At 33.6% G+C, this 24583-nt stretch overlaps 1 protein-coding gene across 1 annotated transcript in view; it reads left to right on the top strand.

Moving 5' to 3' along the window:
- The window catches only part of LOC149780122 (uncharacterized), a 106349-nt gene extending 89010 nt beyond the window's left edge, over nucleotides 1–17339 (top strand). Inside the window, exons 10-12 of the mRNA XM_089936892.1 lie at nucleotides 6894–7463; nucleotides 10773–11271; nucleotides 15043–17339. Of these exons, the coding sequence (XP_089793018.1) occupies nucleotides 6894–7463; nucleotides 10773–11271; nucleotides 15043–15053 (1080 nt within the window). The 3' untranslated portion in view covers nucleotides 15054–17339. The remainder of the gene's footprint in view (nucleotides 1–6893; nucleotides 7464–10772; nucleotides 11272–15042) is intronic.
- Nucleotides 17340–24583: the final 7244 nt, after the last annotated feature.

The raw sequence follows: 24583 nt of genomic DNA on the forward strand, positions 1-24583 counted from the left end.
ACACTTTACAAACGCGATGCGTGGAAATGGATTAACTGATTTAAGGCGTGAAAAAATAAACTCGTGGGCTGATTCGGTTAAGGATACCGGTGCTACAATAAAAGATGTTGCTGAGTTAGGAAAAATATTAAAATTTCCAATAACCGTAGCGACAATAACGGGAGAAGTACTGTACCAGTCGAAATATAAATCGAAGGGAGCTCCAATAAATATTATCGATCATAACGCGCACGCATGGACTAACGCGGTAACAATATTTCCACGTGATCGAACTGTTAGATTTTATCCCACAGATATGGGGGCAGATATGTTTGATTTTATCAACGAAATAAGTAAAACCGATCCTGTATCGGTATGGTTATTTAAAAGTAGTGAGGAGGGTGAATTTGATCAGTTTGTCAAACCGAACGGTGAAATATATCGAACAGAATCCCTCCATGACGAGATGAAAAATCTTGCGACGTTTTTACAGTGCAAGCACGCGGAAAATACTGACAAATTACTAACTAATTGTTTTACAGTTCCATCTGTTGTGGCTCATTTCGCCAGAGAGAGAAATTCATGGAAACCAACACGATTTGATTTACTCGAGGACGTACGCGCAAGTTGCGTCGAATATGGACATGGCGGATTATGGAATACCAAATATAATTACAATGATGTTATTTCGGTTGATATGGTTGCATGTTATCCAGGAAGTTTTCTGGGATACGGAGATTGTTCTGTGTACTTTGAAAGATTTGGTCACCCTACAAACGAGATGACGCGAGTGGCAATTAATGGACCATTACCTGATTTTGATCTGACCGGATTCGCCTGTATTGAGTCGTTCGAGTTTAACGAAAATCTTCACAAGATTTGTTATGTTTGGTTTGGTAGACATTTTTGTGAAAAACGTTGGGCACCTATAGTTTTGTTGCGATATATGCTAGATTGTATGATACTGACATCGTTGGTGGTCAGTGAGGCAATTATATCATATCATGCACAGACCAAAGTTTGGTTGCCCATGTCAGATTCTGAAGTTATTAGCGAGTTTAAGGATGATATTCCTAATAAACTCAAAACCGCAAAAGATCTCGGTAGAAAAATTATAGGTAAATTTACTCAAGGTGGTGCATATGATTATAAAAGACATCACGCACGATTAATTCTGGATGATGCCGAGTACGATTTTATAATCGCTGATACAACGGCGAAAAATACATTTGTAAATCGAGAGAGTGTTTATTTATCCGACGGAACAAAATTAGGTACGATCGTTAGTTACATAAATGACGTATCCCCGCAATATACTCATCTAAGATCTTCCATGTTGGCTTATGTTTCTATAAATTTATTATCGATGATTAATAGATTTCCTGAGACCGCAGTCAGAGTCGCAACAGACTCATTTTATATTTCAAGTAAATATTTAGAACCTGTTATGAAATTTACAAGTAATGATGAACGATGGGGTTCGTGGAGAATAAAAAAGGAACTATTACACAATTATGTAGAATCAGCAGATGTTCCAGTGAGAGATTTTTATCGTGAGGGTAATAAAATATCAGAAATATCGAAAGCACCATCGTTGAGTGATCCAATAACTAGATATAAGACAGTATATCTCAATGGACCTGGTGGATGCGGCAAAACAACTCGAACGATTAATGTTTTTAGAAATTCAGATATAATCGTGCTGACACCCACACATAGACTCGCACGTGAGATGAAACAGCGGCAAGTACAATCGTGTACGTATCATAGTTTCTTTCGGTGGCGCGGAGATACATGGACTCCTGAACGGATGGGAGAAAAATATATACCTAAAATAATTATTTGGGATGAGATATGTATGGTCTCATTGGATACATTAAAAATGTTTCTTGATTGGTTGTTGACGAAAAATACCGCTATAATAATGTGTGGCGATCATGGTCAACCTCCGCCTTTTGTTGGACCATCTCCACATGATTGGTTAAAAAATTTCGTTGATTATTACGAAGAAATAGATGATGATCATAGAGCTCTTGATGCAAATTTGAAGGAGTTTAAAAAATTAATCAGATTACAATCAAACAAAATTCAGTGTGAAATAATACGTGGAGTGATCTCAGAGACCTCAATGAGTGATTTTTTGAACTCATGGAGACCCACCGATTTGATCGTAGCAAGTAGAAAAATAATCAGAGACGCTTTACAACAGCAGTTATTTCAACTACATAAAGAAAAATATTCAGAACTACCCGTACCGTTGTGTTATGGACCATCAGATACACGAAAACAGAATATTAATGTTGATATTCCAGGACAGACAGAGTCAAGGAAACAGAATCTCGTATTAAATGATATTGTCGCCGTTGATATCAGTGTGGTCGAAGATGCACTACACGCTGACAAATCTCCATGGGTGTTGGGATACGCTATGACAATCCACTCGTCTCAGGGATTAACTATTTCTGATACACGAGTTTGGATTGTAGACGATCGCATCGAGTGGTCAAATTTAGTTTATTTAGCGGTATCGAGGGTCAGAAATATATCTCAATTACGTAGAATCATAATTCCTGAAATCGTTGATAAATTTAACATCATCGATGATGATATAATAAGAAAAAAATTAATCGGATACAAACAATCTGATAAAAAAAATAAACGTGACTTTGATCTTGATGTTGAATTTATTATTGAGTTAAAACAGCAGCAGAACAATCATTGCACCAGTTGTAATTGTATAATGTTATGGCGATATTCGAGTAATGATTCAAGACAATTTACCGTAGATAGAAAAGATAATAGTCGCGGTCATACACGAGAAAATACCATGTTAACCTGTCTTGAGTGTAATCGACGTAGAGGCGCTAGTTAAGTGATCGAAATCACCGGAGTGATTTTGGTGGTAGTTGTGTATCCGCGGGAATTATTTGTAGTTGTTCACGTGTAAATCCACGTTGAGGAGCGGCCGAATCTAATCTGTAGATTGCAGGTCTGGAAACACCTGCGTTTCTCCCAGTGGATCTTGTCACGGTAGATATTTTGTGTGTGGTAACACTCCAAATAGGATCAGTCGCTCTTCGTTTATCACCTTCAAGTTCACCAGGCTCATATAAATATCTGACTGTGACATCACCTAATATTTTTTGTTTTCCAACATCTTTTCGTTGTGTTGGTATATTTATTTTTGTGACCGCGCTAATGGGTTTCATGTTGGTTGTTCGTGTGATCTCATTATTTAATGCAGCTATCACGTTTGGTAATCTTGCAACCCATTCGCGAGATCTTTTATTCTGAATAAATTCCCTCGCGTATTGATATCCAAATAACCGCTCAGCGAGTGTTCGATTAAATCGCTCAACAATTGCCTGATCACGGTGAATTGCAGTATGCCCTCGTCGTATTTTGGTATTATGTTGTTTCATCAGCGATGATACTGGACCAAGAAATTCCTTGCCAGGATCAACCTGTAGTAGCTGTGGCCATCGTAGACCACCTTGTGGTCCGAGTCCTCGTTGATAAATTCGTTCAAACGCATCGGCTACTTCAGATGATGTTTTCGCTGATAGCGGCTCTGCTTCTTTATATCTACTTGCAACATCAACTACGGTTAACGCGTACTTGTACGTTTTTCCACGCACAGTATCATGCGGTAAAAACAGAATATCAGCTTGATGAACTTCATTAGGAACACTGACATCGAAATACGCGTGCTGAATTTGTTTAGGACGTGGTAGATAAATTTGCCATATTGCCTGCCTGGACAACCACGTTTTAGCAGTAGAATGTTTAACCGCCGCTGCATCAGCGAGTTTACCAATTGCTGCTTTGCCTCTCCAGTATCCTCTCGGTGAATAATAAATTGATTCCATTATTAATTACCAGCCCCAATCGCTAATTTACCTTTCATCGAGGATCTTACTAACCATTTAGCTAATGATTCTCTGATGTTTTTATTTTTTATAGAATTTAATGAATGAATTAATTTTACATCTGCAATATGCCTATGTTGTAGATTTTGACTTTTATAAGCTACATCATGAGCATGACAAGCTCGATCAATAGCGTTTACTGGTTCCTCGCCTGGTTTTGGTTGATCTTGATCATCGAGCCTGATATCGAGTCGAGTACCAGGACCGCAATAATTATATCCTGGTAGATGTTTTTCCCCACTGTATTTAGCCCATGGAGCACCTGGAAACTTTGACATCAAATTAGCAATATCACCACCGCGCTTATTGGGTAAAAACGAAAATTTCTTTCTACCGCATATAGAACATTTTCCACCGTATGCTATTTTTTTGTTTTTTGTTGTAACCGTAGCTAAATCAACAGTTGGAGTTTTAACTCTACAGCGTAAACAATATAAATTCATGTTATAATATATATGGATATAATTGATTTCTCGGCAACTCGGCAACGAGAGCCAGTTAAGCATCATCCTGCGCTACCAAACTCCATCAGAATGATTATCATGGGACCATCTGGATCGGGTAAGACGCAGTTATTATTTAATATGATAATGAGATGGTTGAAATGGGATAAATTATATTTAGTAGCACCATCCGTTGATGATCAACGATGTTATGATGTACTTAAAGATTTCAATGAAAACGCACGATTACTGGATGAGGATAATGATGTTATAGAGTTTATAACCGATATTGATGAAGCACCATCCGTAGATTCCATAGACGGATTTATCAATAATTTAGTTGTATACGACGATGTGATGCTAGATAAACAATCAAATCCAGCCAGAATATTTTCCCGAGGGAGACATAAAAATACAGACATGATCTATGTTACTCAACGATATACACAAATTCCGAAGGTGATCAGAGACAACTGCAACATTTTAGTTGTGTTTAATGGCGTAGATACACACACGTTGCGAAATATTCATCAAACTTGGTGTGGTGGTGACATGGATATAATTAAATTCAAAAATTTCTTCTCACGAGCGCAAGCTACCCCACATGGATTTATAACAATAAATTTACATGATCCAAGAACAAGATATCGTGTGGGTATTGATAAAATATTTGGGTAACAGGGGTGATGATAAAATTAAATTGAATTAAATAGATATCATTAATATAATGAACAACTGTGCGTGGCTGCGTCAAGGAACAACAGATAAATGCAACAAAAAATGCCGTGGAGAATATTGCAAGAAACATAATTATCTTATAAAGAAAAACCCTCATGCTGGTCCACGAAGATGTGTTGGATGTAACAACGGCGTTAGAGGATTATATCAGATTTGCAAAAATTGCGGTGGAGATCGATACAGAAGTTTGATGAACTATTACAGAAAAAGAAAGAACATAAATCCAAAAATAGAAAAACCACCATCAGAACTTGAATATTACTTGAAACATAGAACAAATAAAGATGAAATAGATGAAGATGAAACAGATGAAGATTCCCATGATTCAGATGATGATTCCCAAGACTGATAGCAGCAGAGAGGGCTCGTCTACAATTCTGTTTGGGACAAACAATAATCGTAGACGTGGTAATTGACCTCTATGAGTGGTCACTATTTTTTTGGGTAAAACACAAGGGTGACCACTCCCTTAAGTGGTCTGTTCACCCTCTCTGCTGCTCGACAAGTCAGACTGGATCAGTGCACATGTTCTGATTATTTCAGAATAGGATGATGGTACTTCTAGCATATATGTTGGTTTTTCCTTTGTGGGAAAAGGAAAGATTATTTCCAGAATAGGATGATGGTACTTCTAGCATATATGTTGGTTTTCCCTTTGTGGGAAAAGGAAAGATTATTTCCAGAAGATGATGATAGTACTTCTAGCATATATGTTGGTTTTTCCTTTGTGGGAAAAGGAAAGATAAGCAGTTGTGATAGGTCACTGTTACATAATTATAATTGTTTTTATTACTCCCCACAAAACAACATTTTCTTAGACTGTGGTCTTTTAAAATAGTGGTCTTAATGAGACTGCACAATAAAAACAGCCACAAAAAGGTAACAGACATAATGTAGTATAATCATATTTACCATTTTTAATTTTCATCAGATTATTGCACATTATAAGAATTATGAAAAACTTCATTGCAACACGTGTTAAATCACATCACCTTTATGAGAAATAATTAAATTTGCTTTTCTGCTATCCATTGTGTCTGCCATAATGAAATTCTTGTCATTACTTATGGCGTTCTCTAATGTCTAGTTAGTCCTGACATCTGGTACAAACCTGACGTCTGATATGTCCAGTTAGTCCTAAAGAATAATGGTACAAACCTGACATCTGATATGTCCAGTTAGTCCTAAAGAATAATGGTACAAACCTGACGTCTGATATGTCCAGTTAGTCCTAAAGAATAACGGTACAAAGCTGACGTCTGATATGTCCAGTTAGTCCTAAAGAATAACGGTACAAACCTGACGTCTGATATGTCCAGTTAGTCCTAAAGAATAATGGTACAAACCTGACATCTGATATGTCCAGTTAGTCCTAAAGAATAATGGTACAAACCTGACGTCTGATATGTCCAGTTAGTCCTAAAGGAAAATGTTATCAACATGACATCCTGTATGTCTAATTAGTCCTAAAGAAAAATGGTACCACTCTGACTTCCAATATGTCCAGTTAGTCCTAAAGGAAAATGGTATCAGCATGACATCCATTGAACACATTGACATGGGGTTTTCACCAAAATACTTTTATCTTATCCAGTTGGTCCTAAATCAAAGTAGTACTGAAAATCTTGTCATTGCTACACATCCTGAATGAATGGTCGTATCAGTATTGTAATCCAAGAATACCAGAGATGGTTCCAAAAATTCAGCACTTGTACAGCAGAAATGTTCCTATTTTGGATTCCTTGAAATTCTTTTTATTCAGAACTGAGCCAGTCTGTTAAAGTGACTTCTATTTTTTTTTAAGGTTGAGAATTACTTCCTTGCACCATGCATGTTGAAGGAAACAACACCAAGAGAGGTTATCTCCCCTGTGCCACATGTGGATATGGAGAGCTCTTCAGTCCTCTGTTACATCTTCGTTGGAAAGTTTCTACCACCTCCCATCTTCCATCGCCTTCTTGCTTCCTGTGTGTCTCATTGGCCCATTGCCAAGAAGAAGTCTGAAAATCTTATCTTCTGTGGTTGTTGTGTTTTTGACATTGATAGTTACCACAGATTGACAGTGTTTTTCAAGGGATATATCATATTTGCACGAGTCACAAGAATAGGGACCACAGAGAAGACCCCATCTTCCAAACTATGTATCAAAGTTCGAGAGTTCATAACCATGACTCTCTCCAATGTGATTGGATACCTTGGACAGAGTCTGCAATTTGAACTGTCTATACAATGCCCGAATTCAGATGGATTCAGTGTAGAGTGCCTCATTCCTGTTACCGACTTTCAGGGCAATGCAGAAGTTCCCTGCCATTTCCATGACAACAGTCATGTGATTAGGTCCCATGATGTACTAAAGTTCTGGTTTCATGAAAAGGTGAGTAAAAGCAAATACATTATTTGGAGTTTTTGTTCATTCAGTACGGAAATGTGTTAGCTATAAGAATTCTGTCAATAGATTTGAACTGTGTTATGCTTGCATGAAGCACATCTTTTATGCTAAACTAAATGTTATTTACTATGGATGCATACAGAATAAGCATTTGAATTTCATTAAATTTTATATACTCCAGATGCATACATAATACAGATTTATGTACTTAAAACATGTAGAGATACATATATGATTGTTCTTAGAGTAAGAATGACTGCAACTCCTTTTGGTTACATGTGCAGAAATTTTGTCATGAATAATGTTTCATGAATTTTGTGGACTGAATATTGTTCATGAAAAAATTGAGTTTTACTTCATTGAATATATAAAATTTAGTGCTGAAATTAATATATAGGGATTATATTAACTTCTAGAATGATATTTTCCTTGATAAAGCGGCTGCTTACAGCTACTAATGATGTGCAGCAGATGAAATTTAAAGAACAGAGAATGGTGTATGATAATCTATCAGTTATGCATTTTAATTGGTTTAAGATTTTTTCCTTAGTTTCTTTAATGGACACTGTAATTTAATTTTTTCTTGCCGGGTGTTAGTTAAGTTACTTGTAATCCATAGAGCTGAGCATTTTTACTGGCACTTTTTTTGTCTGCAATGTTATTGGATATTGGCAGACCTTCCAACCCTTATGGTTTGCCATAAGTCTTATGGAAATGATGCTCAAACACAGACTTACACAATAAAAGGACAAATTACAGATATACGTTTGCAGTAATATTCGGATAATAGCATGTCCATGTTTAATTTGGATCGGAGTTTCATATTCGAGTCAATGGAATTAGTCAGTGTAACTTTATCATAGTAACTCAGATGTCTTAAACTGCACAAATTTTGTGATTAAAACATTGCATATTTTTTCCTCTTTTGCAAATGGCATCCAACAGAGACAGGTCAGGAAGAAAGAAACAGTACACCTCTTAAAAAGTTTTAATAGTACAGACGATTGAAATGGAATATTTAGATTCTTGGGCGAAAAAGGGAAAGGAACAATTACTTGTGGTGGACATCATTGTTTTTTGAGTATGTCACATAGTGGGAAAAATGAACAGATTTAATTTTTTAAGATTATGTCAAGTTGAGAGAGATCAGGAAGCCATTGAGCTCCATAGTGCTTTAAACTGCATTTTGTGCAACTGTACTTTAGGTGATTAAGTAAACTTTACGAACTTTTTAGTTAAGTTGCTTCAGTCCTGAATCGCACATTTGGACTTTTCAATGCATGTTTTCCAGCTTGATAATAGCGGAGCATGATATTTTGGTACATCTTAATGAAACAGGTTCAGCTTGCATAAAAAGCAACTATTTTACTTAGAAAGTCTTGTTAGGGTTGGCAAGTATATACTGGGGTGATCTAACAACTGAAAGTTACATTTAACAGAAAGTTGTTGGGTCTTTGATTTGCACTCAAAAGCAAAAGTTAACATTAACAGAAAGCTGTTTGGTCTTTGGTTTGCACTAAGCAGCAAAAGGTTAAATTAACCTAAAGTTATTATGTCCTTGTATGCCCCATTACTTGTTTTGTACTAAACAAGAAAAGGTTACATTAACAGGACATTGTTGGGTCTTTGGTTTGCAGTAAACAGCAAATGTTTACATAACAGAAAGCGGAGTCCTTTGTTTGCACTGAACGACAAAAGGCTACATTACCAGGAAGTTGTTGGTTCTTGATTTTACTAAATAACTAAAGTCAACATTAACATGAAGTTATTTTTCAACATTATGCTTTTCGTTTAAGATTTTGTCTAAACACAAAGTCTAACTTTAAAAGAGAAATCTGTTGTACCGGACTATGGAAAATAATAATCAAACACCTTGTTGTTTAACCTTTTTATTCTATGTCAGGCAAGTGATATCAGGCTGTTTGGGGGACGTTTGTTATAGACATTTCATTCCATATCACTATTCAATATCTGGGGACTTTTCCTATGGATATTCCATTTTATGCCACTATTTAATATGAGATTTTACTGAATCACATCTGGGGATTTTTGTTACGGATATTCCTTTCCAAATCACTAATTAAACATAGGATTTTACTCAATCATATCTGGAGACATTTCATATGGATACACCATTCCATTTTTCTATTAAATAAGATTTACTCAATCACATCTGTGGATTTTTATCATGGATATTTCATTGCATATCATTATTTAATGTGAGATTTTAATCAGTCACATCGGGAGTTTATGGATACCCCATTCCAAGGTAACAACATTATTTAATATAAGATTTTTCTCAATCACATCTGGGGACTTTGTGTTATGGATATTCCATTACATATCACTCTTTAATATAAGATTTTACTAAGTCACATCTGGGGACTTTGTGTTATGGATATTCCATTACATATCACTCTTTAATATAAGATTTTACTCAATCACATCTGGGGACTTTGTTTTTGTGGACATTCCATTACATATCACTCTTTAATATAAGATTTTACTCAATCACATCCAGGGATTTTTATTATAGATAGTACATTCCATATAACTATTTAATATAAGATTTTACTCAGTCACATCTGGGGACTTTGTGTTATGGATATTCCATTATATATCACCCTTTAATATAAGATTTTACTCACTCACATCTGGGGACTTTGTGTTATGGACATTCCATTACATATCACTCTTTAATATAAGATTTTACTCAATCACATCCAGGGATTTTTATTATAGATAGTACATTCCATATAACTATTTACTGAGATTTTATCTATCACATCTGGGGACTTTGTGTTATGGATATTATGTTCATGATCACTAATTAATATGGAATTTACTAAACCATAACTTTGAATGAATAATATATTTTGTAAACATCGTAACAGGTAATAAATTTTTGTCCATAATGCAGTCATGTCGTACAGAATAAAAACTGCATTTTTGAAGAACCATCCTTGATTAACTTAAGGTACTAACTGTGCAGTTTTGAGCAGCTCAACTCGGGTTTTCTTTAGATCCAGAATTTTTCACCACAGTTTGCTTTGATTTCATCCAACACACTTGATGTAATTAACACTTTCTATTAATTAGATCAAGATTAATATTTTGAAGCTATTTGGGGACCAGAAGAGAAAAAACATATCGAAGACCCATGTCCTGGAAATTAACTGGTCAGTCCCAGGATGTTGCTGCATAATTGTTTTACATTTTGGAAGCAGTATGAATCAAAATGATATTTTTAATGAAATGAACCAATGTTAATATTAGTTTTAATTTTCATTATAGCAATGGATGGATTCAGCTGAGAAAATATGTCCAAGGGTATCAGATCTGACTACACTTGAATACCAAACATCACTACCTGGAAGAGCTTTGCCACCAGGAAAGAAATACCATGCCTTTTTCAGTTTCTCTAGCTCAGACTTACAGTGGGTAAAGAAAACTGTAGAAGACCTGGAAAAAGATGGATTTCTTTGCTGTGAGTATGATCGAGACAACACTCCAGGAACACCATTATTGACATTTGTTGACAATAACATCAGAAGTGCCTACAAAACTGTTGTAGTTATGACCAGGGAAGCATTTCAGAGCAATTTTGTTTTACATGAAATTCAAATGGCCATGCTTCAGGGTTTTAATGAAAGTAGAAATTGTGTTGTCCCAGTATTACTGGAGGACTGTGAAGTTCCTGGATACCTGAGTGTACTGGACTATGTTGATGCGCGAGATTCCAAGAGGAGAGAAACCTGGTGGCCCAAGTTGCTAATGGAGCTGGAACCTCAAGGTGAGTAAATATTGTATTATTTATAATCATTTTAATACTTGTCACATGGACAATTTAGCATTTTATGCATAGTTATAAGTGCAGTTTCACTCTAATTTCTAAATTTCGACATTTAATTTTCAATTCCTGGAGAGAACAATGCTATACTTGTAATAAAACAAATAATTTCAGTAGAGTTATTGGGCTTTTAGTTGCATTGACATATGATGTCACGCCATCACCTCATTTGATATATGGCTCGAATAGCTAAGTCATTTCCAGTTATGTTACCACCACTTCCTTTGAAAAAGTTTTTAATTTTATAGCACGTTTATCTGTATGGAAAAAGCTAGGTCACTCGTATGAATTGAAATTTCCATGCATTTAAATCACTGAAAATTAACAGGTAGTCTGAAAGTAGTTTTGTTATATTTTCATTGAGGAGAATGGCATACTATGTCTGTCTGTAATCTGCATGCTGGAAATATGAGTATGTCAATACATATAACAGGGCACCATCTACCACTGACAGACCTTACAAAGATGGAAAGACCATCTTGTTGTATATGTGTAATATACTGTATTCTTGGCTGTGTATCAGTAACCAGTATGATACTTGGCACAGGTGTCTCATTTCACCCCTAGTGCTCATCTTGTCAGACAGGTCATTGGTGGTGCCTTACCTCAAACATGGCAATACCAAATCACCCCAACTCTTCATTCTGGTCTGGGCATTCTGCCATTTGTGCACACATTGTGCAACAATGACATTCAGATCAGAATTATTCCCATGTATGCAGCATGATGCCCCTGTGCTAGGCATCACTATAAATATCACACTGCAGACATTGTAGCGATATGAGTGAAAAATTGTTAAAGCTACGTTAAAAATCCTAAACACACACACCTACACACTCTCACTCTCTTGAGATGAAGACTGTTGGAACGTTGTGTCAGTCTTTATGAAAAGGAATAAAGCTTGATAATACTTTTCCATTTAATATTCTTTAGGAAGTCATTTTTGTCTAGCCTGCTTAAGCATGGCAAGATAGTACAATAGTCACTTTTCCAGCTGAATCAGTAATGTTAATGATTTGCTTTGAAGATTTGAAAGTCACATTTGTTGCTGCATTCAAGTGAAACTCTTTTACAATATCATTATGGGTTTAATGTTTATGTTGTGGTGTGGTAGGAGTTATGTCTTTTCTTTCTCACCTGCTTAAGTATTGAGAACAATTTTAGTTTTATTGTTACATATTTTAAAGCCAATTTGTAATTTAATGCCTTGTTGACCCTTAAATGTTGCATATTTATTATGTGACAGTCAGGTGATAGAGCCACATATGCTTTATGAATCACATGACCTAAACAACCATTTTGGAGTCAATCTGATTCATACCTTGATATTGATGGAACAGTTGATTATTCATGCATCAGATTTGATATGATGACTAAATGCCACCTTCAACTATCCATAACTAGCTTGTTGTGTGATAATGCTAGTGTGTATAAAAGTGTGTATTCATGTGTTGTGGACTTAACTGTCTGCAACAATTGCACACGGCATGCCAGGCAGGGGCTGAAAATTATGGTGGTTCGAGGTCCAGGACTGATTTTATTTAGCCTGGGAATGACTATATTTAAGTAGCATTAGCCCATCGGACCTTTGATATTTTTTATTTGTTCTGATACATTGCAGAAAATTTGCTTTTTAATCCTTAAAGCATCTGAATAGAGTCATAAGAATGCACTTATACAAGTGGTAGTGATAGACTGGTTGTGTACAAATATTACTGAAAATTTGCAAATGTAGCATGCAGTACTTTAAAACCAGTCTAAACTTGTTCTTCTTCAATTGTTTTTCTGTTTTCCAACCATTGATAAAGCTAAACATCAATAATATTGAATAAGTGTATGTTCCGCTCTTTGCATGTTTTACATGCTATCACTGAGTTAGAGTGTTTATGTATGGATTTACTGGTGGCAGGCAAGAATCAACCACAGGGAATTCATTTGATACAATGCATGTTGCACTGCATGGTTTCAAACATCCCAGGTCTGTAAAGGATGGAAATTATGATAACAATCAGTGTAATCAGACTTTCCATGATGTTTGGAAAAAGGGATGGCCATTGATTGAACATGATGACAGGTTGTTTATCAGGAGGTTGTTTATGGTTTTTTCAGCATTTACAGCATACCAATAGTCCACCAGTAGTTTAAATTCCTTATTCAAATTTATAATTGACCCACCGATTGCATGTGAAACAAGCAATGAACATATTACTTGCACCACAAAGGTTATTGTTAGTAAATAAACATACTGCTCTCAATCATCAAAACCCTGATTCCCTGAACATTTACAAAGTTGAGTGCACAACCAGTTATTCATCATATCTGAGGGACCAGAACTGGCTTTTTTCTGCCCTGATGAGACCATTTCCCCATGACCATTTTCTTCTGAGAAAGTTAGCACCTGGTATCCAAGGCAAAGTTCATCTGTGGTTGAGCAATCTCTCAAGTAGTCTGAGTTTTTACTTACCTTTCCCACATTTTTAGATATTTTGACAACAAAAATGTCCAAATATCTAAAACGTGATTGGAAAGGTCAAAGGAAACTTGGACTATTTGTAAAGTGAATAGCTACTTACTATATATAAATTGACTTTGCTTTTGTCCACATCTATTTCACTGACTGGGTTTTGAATATATTTTTTTCATTGGGCATTTGATATCTTTTTTGGGAGAAAAAATTTAGACTTGAAGTTTTAGTTATCTAACTTACTGAGATTAAAAGATATTCCACCAATTGAAGGCATGATCATGTGATTTGAAGATTCTAAAATGTGAAGGCATATAAACCATTTAGATGATTGAATTTGCAAAAAAAAGTAGTTCTTTGAATTTTGAGTGTGTATTAATTTATTTTTATTTTTTCAGTCATTCATTAATCTTAATGCACTGTAGTAAATATTCACATGTCAGACTTTGCTGTTGGACTGGCCCTTGACCAGTGAGTCAAAAGTTAAATTTTCAGGCCCAGATAGATGCAATTTTTAAACAATACAAGACAGAATCAGTAAATGACATATTTGAGCAGTACAAGGCATATACAAACTCATCTTTCTGATAAAATACTTACTATCATGTGACTGTATTAGAATGGGACAGTACACTGTGAATGGGACAATACACTGTGAATGGGACAATACACTTTGACTGGGACAATACACTGATAAAAGGTAGATTGCTCATTATGAACACAGGATTTCCATTGTAGTTTCCAGTAAGACTGAAAAAGTGAAAAGTTACTGTTTGGCATTGAGTTTTGATAATATAGCCTTAGCTAAATAAAAGTTATTTTCAAACAAGTCTTTTATGGAACGCAAAGTCTCATTTCTGTGTGTGTATGCTCATTGGTACAAATCATGTATTTGACTTTTCATAGAGTCAAGAGAGGAATAGGTTAGATGGGCAGGACAGGAACTCGATGCATTTCAGCTAATTTATACATAGATCAATATTATCATAAGGTTTCAGCTGAATACATATTGCAGTTGTTATGTAAAAGAAATTTAATACAAAACTTTAAAATTGTTTACAACAATGAAACATTTTTTCTGCTCATGCAAGTGTGACAGAAACTGTCAAATAAATCAGCCTCAAACCTATTCTGGATAAAGCAGGTGTTTCAACAGGTTTTCATTTCATGCTATTTAAAATAGAATTGGACAATTATTATTTATGCCTGTTAATTTGTTGGCATATTAAAAGCCATTATTTATATTTCAGGTTTCAGCTGAGATCAGCCTCCAAAGTTTGATGATGGTAAAATGATGGCATACCCTATCACTCAAAAGATTCAAAGAACTGTTATAAACGTTGTCAGTGACACAGGAATGACACGAGGTCTACTTCGGTTGACAAAAGACATGGTCAGATATTCATCAAGAACTGGAATTCTACAATGAGCCAATGATAATCTAAAGCAATCGCCAAATATTATGTATGGATTAATGGAAATATCACCTGCCACTTGTACCAAAATTCTATTTTGTACCTTTGGAGATTCAGGTGCTGGTGTTTTCCTAGTTGATGATGAAAACAATAATCATCTTATCTGTATAGGTCTTTCTTTTTGAAATCTTATTGATGAAACTGGGCTTGCCACACCAATTGACTGCACATCAACCGTGATGATAGCCTACAAATTAAGTTAAAAGACTTTGAAAATGAAGCAGTAGTATAGGTGTAATTTATCATCAACTGAGATACAATTTATTTTCAGAAATATTCTTTTTCATACAGTCATTATGGAAGGGTGGATCAAGACTGTCACAATACAAGCGGATTTAATTCATTTCTGTCCTTAAAATAAATAATGCTCAAATGCATTTTCTGCTGTAGACATATGTTATGTAAATCTTTATATTTTATAACTCTGGTGCATGATTTTGTCTAAAGATTTGTTTTTAAATTTCATGAATGTACATTGTAATGATTATGTATAGCTGTATTTGATGTATGTGCACAGGTTCTATTTTAAGGTGTTAGAGAACATAAAATTGCATATGATGTATAAATAGATGCTTATCTACATGTTGAAAATTACTAATAATAGAAGTATTAGTAAATATGTTGAAAAATGTTGGCCTTTTTCCCATTGGACAAGTCGATCAGGTGGTATCTTAGAATAAAGAAGTTAGTTCCTGTTGGATAAGTTTGGTCACATGAATAAATATTTTGAAATATTAGGTTAAGATCTGTCACATAGGTTATATTGTGACATATCATCGTAATAGTCTCGTGAAGGTATAAAGAGATAAGAAGAAGTCAGATTCATTCCTGAGCAATCAGATTCATTCTTATTTTGGAGTCATCTTTATTTTGTGTGTTCTTGATGTAACATCAAGGCTGCAGATGTATTTTATGTTCTACTTTCATATTTACTTATTTGTTTGGATTATTCATTGGAAACAAAGTGTTTATTCAACTAAATATTATTCTGGAACTATTATGAATGATTAAAGTTCATTCTGCACAACGCCACATTGACAATGTCATGATTCTTGGCAAACCAGGACATTTCTAGTTCGGAGGATTAATTGGAACTTTTCATTCTTCTAGACTTTAATAGAACTTTTTCAGGATTATTTTGGATTCACTGTTTATTAAATTATTTGTTAAGTTTTGCTTCTTTTCCTTACTTAGTTTATGACCTTCGAGTCATAACACATGTAATTGTTGTTTCTTATTGAGATGTAGTTTTTACATAGGCTGATATCTTTGTTGAATGATGAAATCTCATGCATCAGATAGCATTGGTCTAATATTCATATGGAATAAATGAAATCTCATGCATCAGATAGCATAGGTCTAATATTCATATGCAATAAATGAAATCTCATGCATCAGATAGCATAGGTCTAATATTCATATGCAATAAATGAAATCTCATGCATCAGATAGCATAGGTCTAATATTCATATGCAATAAATGAAATCTCATGCATCAGATAGCATAGGTCTAATATTCATATGCAATAAATGAAATCTCATGCATCAGATAGCATAGGTCTAATATTCATATGCAATAAATGAAATCTCATGCATCAGATAGCATAGGTCTAATATTCATATGCAATAAATGACATCTCATGCATCAGATAGCATAGGTCTAATATTCATATGGAATAAATGAAATCTCATGCATCAGATAGCATAGGTCTGATATTCATATGCAATAAATGAAATCTCATGCATCAGATAGCATAGGTCTAATATTCATATGCAATAAATGACAGCTCAAGAAAGATGATTTGCTTTAATTTTCTATCTATTTGGTGAATTTTATGTACTTTATTATTGATTACCTTTTAATTAAAATCTTAATGTTTGCAAAGTGGACATTATCAAAAATATATTTGTGTTGGGCCCAAATCTGCTTTTTGCTGAATGTTAATTGTGGTCTTTTCAAGTATTTGATTGGGAAATAAATGTTGTAAAGTCACAACTTCCTGCATTCTGTAAGAAAGTTTTAAAGTACAAATATATGTAACATCAATTTTCAATAATATACGCAATCATTTATGAGATGTGTCAGTTTTTTATATAATGGAATATAATATAATATAATATAATATGACAAATGTCATTAGCATTGCAGTGCATTTTAATGATTAACAAAACCAAAAGTAGCTATGATTAATTTGTAATTTTTAAAGGTAGCAAAACCTTTCAGGCTGAATAACGTTATTGCAAAATTTTAGATAGCTACACAATATTGATGCCAGGATTTTATTCTTCAATGGAGGGTATATTGTATAGGAATTGTAGAGGGTATGAATAAAGGGAGCTAACTCTTACATAAGTGATGATTGGCCAAAACTAATGTTTGAAAGAGCTGTCCTGTGCATGCATATATATATATATATATATATATATATATATATATATATATATATATATATATATATATATATATAATTATCAGCTGTATTAATGCAAGTTTTGTATCCTTCTCCCCCTCTTTTCAAAGTAAGTATTTGCAAAGAAGCACATCTGTAAATACACAGTAAAATACATTGGGAACAGAAGAAAAATCAACTGCATATATAAACTTTTGTTTAATCTCTTAACTATATTTAAAAATAACTTTTAGAAAGATCTTCGTCTATAAATTTTTGTTAATCATCAATATATTTTGACACTCTTCTTTATACATGTATAAGCATTAATCTGTGATGTGATTTTCTTTCACAATCTGCTGTCTGAAGGGACATATACATAGCTAGCTTAGCCAGTTGGAAAACTCTTCTTAATGGATGTTACGTTTTTGTGATCAGTGTCATACTTTGTTGTCAATTAAGTACAAAGGTAGAGTGGTTCATACACTGTCTTTCCATCTATCTGTCTGTCGGTCTGTCTGACTGTAGATATATAGATAATTTTATACATTCTTTAAGAATATGTTAAACAAGAAATATTTCCTAACAGTATTTTGATAAATCGATCAAATTTATTTTTTCTTAAAAGTTAAATATTAGGTGTGAAAACCAAATATCATCGTCATTACTAAGAAAACCAAATATCATTGTCATTACTAAGAAAACCAAATATCATCGTCATTACTAAGAAAACCAAATATCATTGTCATTACTAAGAAAACCAAATATCATCGTCATTACTAAGAAAACCAAATATCATTGTCATTACTAAGAAAACCAAATATCATCGTCATTACTAAGAAAACCAAATATCATTGTCATTACTAAGAAAACCAAATATCATCGTCATTACTAAGAAAACCAAATATCATCGTCATTACTAAGAAAACCAAATATCATCGTCATTACTAAGAAAACCAAATATCATCGTCATTACTAAGAAAACCAAATATCATCGTCATTACTAAGAAAACCAAATATCATTGTCATTACTAAGAAAACCAAATATCATTGTCATTACTATGAAAACCAAATATCATTGTCATTACTATGAAAACCAAATATCAATATGTATTCATGGACACCATTTTATGTTGTTGTCGAAAATATTTTCATGTCTTATAATTTCATGACAGTTTACAATACCTATTTATACACTCACGTTTTCATAACGTTTTGCGATTAAAAGATGATACGGACAGACTACTACTGCTTCAAAAAGTGTGTGTGTGTGTGTGGAAGAATGGCCTGCTCATCATTATGAATAGCTCTCAGAGATTATGTGTATGATTTAAATTGTCAAAAACTTAGGGAACTACATTTTATTATTCATCATCTGACATTGATTTAAACACATTTCATTTTTCATTATCTGACATTGATATAAACACATTTCATTATTTTTTAGCTATCTGACATTGATATGACCACATTTCATTATTCATTATCTGACATTGGTATGACCACATTTCATTATTCATTATCTGACATTGATGTAACCACATTTCATTATTCATTATCTGACAATGATATAACCACATTTCATTATTCATTATCTGACACTGATGTAACCACATTTCATTATTCATTATCTAACACTGATATAACCACATTTCATTATTCATTATCTTTGATGTAACCACATTTCATTATTTATTATCTGACATTGATGTAACCACATTTCATTATTCATTATCTGACACTAATATAACCAAATTTCATTATTTATTAGCTATCTGACATTGATATAAACATATTTCATTAGTCATTATCTGACATTGATGTAACCACATTTCATTATTCATTATCTGACATTGATATAAACACATTTCATTATTTATTAGCTATCTGACATTGATATGACCACATTTCATTATTCATTATCAGACACCGATATAACCACATTTCATTATTCATTATCTGACACTGATGTAACCACATTTCATTATTTATTATCTTTGATGTAACCACATTTCATTCATTATCTGACACTGATGTAACCACATTTCATTATTCATTATCTGACACTGATGTAACCACATTTCATTATTCATTATCTGATACTGATGTAACCACATTTCATTATTCATTATCTGACACTGATGTAACCACATTTCATTATTCATTATCTGACACTGATGTAACCACATTTCATTATTCATTATCTGACACTGATGTAACCACATTTCATTATTCATTATCTGACACTGATGTAACCACATTTCATTATTCATTATCTGACACTGATGTAACCACATTTCATTATTCATTATCTTTGATGTAACCACATTTCATTATTAATTATCTGACATTGATATGACCACATTTAATTATTCATTATCTGACATTGATGTAACCACATTTCATTGTTCATTAGCTATCTGACATTGATATAACCACGTTTCATTGTTCATTAGCTATCTGACACTGATGTAACCACATTTCATTGTTCATTATCTGACATTGATATAACCACGTTTCATTGTTTATTAGCTATCTGACATTGATATAACCATGTTTCATTGTTCATTAGCTATCTGACACTGATGTAACCACATTTCATTGTTCATTATCTGACATTGATGTAACCACATTTCATTGCTCATTAGCTATCTGACATTGATGTAACCACATTTCATTGCTCATTAGCTATCTGACATTGATATGACCACATTTCATTGTTCATTAGCTATCTGACATTGATGTAACCACATTTAATTGTTCATTTGCTATCTGTCATTGATGTAACCACATTTCATTGCTCATTAGCTATCTGACATTTATACAACAAAAAACATTTTTGTTTAAAACTACAATAATCACATATAGATTAGAAAATCTGAAAACCAAAACAGAAGAATACATCACGCTATATTATCATCAATGTAATAATCAACATTTATAACATTTGCTTAAGGCCGCCATGATGGATAATGCTAAAAACTGCTCCAGGTCAGGTTAACTATTGCATATCTTGGAATATCACACACCTGATATGTCTGTTTGGTGGTCATTAGGTTGTGGTGGAAGGGCTAATATGTGTGACACAAATAGGCATCATTATACAATTGAAAGAACAACTAGTTGGAATTAAAAGACAAATTCCCCAGTATCTCTTGCATTTTACCTGTAACCATCAAATTTAAAACAAAAACTATGATATGTTACATTTTATACTGATTTGGGAGTGTGTATTGGCTCTACATCTCCCCCTTTCAATCTGCTAACTAGTATTACCCATACTGGAATTTTGTTAACCCTTTACCTCATGCAAGCATCTTTTGACACCTCTACTCCATTCGCATGGAAGCGCCTTTTGATACCTGTTGTAAACATCAGCCATTTTGAGTTGGTTTTCGTAGCGCCATCTTTGGGTAAAGTCTCTGATATTGATGTAGACAGCAATCAGTTTTTATAAATTATCAAATTCAGATGACTTAGTGATGTAGATGCAGACGAAAAACATGTAAATTGCTAGCATGGGAAATGGCAGCTACGGTTGGTCACACGGCTTCACTGACATGACGGTGAATGAGTTCTCTCAAGATTTTAAAGCACATAAAAAATTCTTCCATGAAAAATAATTACACAGCTATAACAATCGGACTTCACTCTTAAATTTTTCCACATGTAATAGATTTGTACCAAAAATGTAAAATGGTTAAAATTGCTGTTAAACGTTACATACACTACATTGCTTAACAGTTCACAGGCAGGAGTTCATTCAGTACTTACGAAGTTTTCACGATTAGAATCACAACTATGAAAGATTCAATAACTTAGGTAATGGCTCTGATATTGATGCAGGTAGCAATTAGTTTTTATAAATTATCAAATTCAGATGACACAGTGATGAAGACAGAGACGAAAAATATGTAAAATTTTGAGTATGGGAAATGGCAGTTATGGTTGGTCACGCAGCCTCACTGACATGACGGTGAATGAGTTCTCTCAAGATTTTAAAGCACATAAAAAAATTCTTCTGTGAAAAATAATTACACGGGTATAACAATCGGTCTTTACTCTTAAATTTTTCCACATATAATAGATATGTACCAAAAATGTAAAATGGTGAAAATTGCTGTTAAACATAACATACACTACATTGCTTAACAGTTCACAGGCTGGCCTATGCATATGCTGTTGACTAGGTAACAGGTGTTCTATTTATAGCGCACAACACTTTGTCACTATGCTCTATGAGATAAAGGGTTAACAAAAGTCGAATGAAGACATTTACTTGAACAGTTCTCACTTTGAAAGAAGGGTGAAATTTTCTTCTCTATTTATGACTGAGATATATATATCTACAGGTGAGTAATTTAATTAGAAACAAATGTCTTTTTTGTTATATCAGTGTCAACTACAATGTGTTCAAAAGCATCAGTGCAAGATACAATGTGTCCAAAATCACCAGTGTCAGTGTACCCAAAACCATCTCAGACTTACAAGACCTGAACATGATCTTTTCTACATTCATTTGCTTGTTTTCAAACATTGAATGAAATATCAGAGAAAAAATAAATACCATTTGGCATTTGAAAACCTTCAGAAAACATTGTAGTTCAGCTATCCTAAAATAAATAAAACTTGTCTGCAACTTTCCAGATTCCTTCTAGGAAATAAAGTTTCAGCTGCTTATCCCTCTGAACTAGCAAAGCAATGCAATGGCATTGTGAAATATAATAGTTATACAATGGGATGGTTATATATTATATTTACACAATAGTGTGGTGAAATATAATATTTATATAATGGTGCAAAGTATAATGTGCATAGAATGGGGTGGTGAAATATAACGTTTATGCAATGATGTGCAATAGTTTTCAATATTTGGAGAAGCATTTTAAGGGCCTTTATGCGATTAATTCATGGTCAGATCTGTCTCAAGAAAAGGGAAATCTCTGTTGCCCATGAAAACTGTTTTAGAGTGTTATATATATTTGGTTCATATTGTATACCTGATTATTGTCATGTTCGTAAGTTGCAAATGAATGTATTACCACCTATGACCATGGAAATTTTACCTACCTGAATTTTGTTATAATGTTTACTAGAATTTTAGTACAAGGCCTAGCCATGTTTACAATTAAACTATTTTTGTGATTGGAAATTTTTTTTATTTTTATCAGGTTCTATTGCATCATAGGTCAAATGGGGATTTGTATAGAAAAAAGTTTGGTAAAAGATCAGTTTCTGAAAATCTCTTAGGCTTACAGTTGTGTTATGGAAATGAGAAATATTTTGTGAGGAATTATATGTTCAGATTCTTCATTGGAATTCCTGAAGTGCACATTTACTTTGGGACTAATACATTACATGGGATTTTTATGAATGTGTTTAAAGACATTTTAGATTACCTAATGATTCATTAGGATATTCAAGCCTACTGGTAAATCACTACATTTGTGATCATTCATTTGGAGCATTCTGTAGTCTTGGACATTGTGATTGGACATTTGAGATTATTTATTTAATTTATAATACTGTCTTTTTAATTTTCATTTTGTATTTTAGGGAAATATTTTTTTTTGTGTTGAATTTTACTTAAATTGTTGGTTTTCCTTCTTTCTGTTATATTTTTCAAGAACTAAATTCTTTGCAATAGAGTTTTACTTGTATTTTATTATGACATAATATGATGTAGAAGGTGATGACATAAAAACAGGTAAGGTGCACTTTGAGGCAGGTTTCAGTATCATATTTTACTTATAATAATGTGTTAAAAATTTATGTCTCGTTTACCTTGCTTGTACATTTTAGAAACATTCTCATGAAGTAGTTTTGAATTTCAATGAATTTTGATTATTTATAATTTGCATCATTATTGTTATAGAAACATTAATAAAATCATTGTAAGAAACATTGTTATAATGTAAATTTAATTAGATTATAATGGCACGGTTATAAAAATGTACTGCCATTAGGCTGGGACAACTAAACATTAGCACAGCTCACCCAAGTATCTCAAAGTCAAAACTCGGCTGGACAACTATGTTACACTGTTAAGGGTTTAAAGTGAGTCTACACAAACTTTACTGTCAAAATTTAAACTTGGGACTTCCCTTTCACAAAATTTGCAAGACATACAGTGCTATGTTTAGAAAAGTTGATTAATCAAATTTTAAAATTAGAATGGTAATAAAGATTTTTAACTGGACAACCAGGTATTTTGAAGTGAAAGTATATTTTATACACCCACCATATGGCATCATCTAGTGTGTTGATATGTTCACCACTCTGTCAGCAATTTTTCTGTGAATGGCTTTGTAGGTTTAAGAACATTTTTCAGCTATAGGCTATACATGGCAGCCACTATATCTGGTGGAGGAAGAATCCAGAAAAAACCCAGGGGAAGCTGCCTCACATGCCCATGTTGGCAGAGCCAAAATCTCAAAACCACATGGGCAGAGGTGAGATGTCAATGGTTGGTAAAGGTAGACTACTTGACCACCAATTGCCCTTAAGTAGATGGCTTGTTCTCTGGTAAAGGAAAATTCCTATTGATATTAAGGGTTAAGGAAGAAGCTTATTAATATTTGGGTCATTGGCTAAAAGAACAAAAATAGACCACGCTGAAGAAAAATGATTTCTGCCCAAAGCTTTCAGTTATTTAATTAGAGGATTATTAAACATGGGGTGGGTATTTACACATGTTAACATTATTGGATTTTATTCTCTTGTGCTGTGATTTATTTATTCATTCTCCCAGTCAGTTTTAAATTGTTGTCTGAGCATATTTTTGCACACTGAAATGTACACAGCATTTTCCAATATGCAACTGCTACTGGTCCATCCTGTTTAGTACTTGGGACCCAAATATACATGTCCATGCAATACATTTTCTCAGGAAGTAGACACATGTTTACTTTTAATGTAGGCCTACTG

The sequence above is a fragment of the Sinohyriopsis cumingii genome, chromosome 16, assembly GCF_028554795.1.
Source record: "Sinohyriopsis cumingii isolate HCF-2022 chromosome 16, ASM2855479v2, whole genome shotgun sequence".
Taxonomy (NCBI): domain Eukaryota; kingdom Metazoa; phylum Mollusca; class Bivalvia; order Unionida; family Unionidae; genus Sinohyriopsis; species Sinohyriopsis cumingii.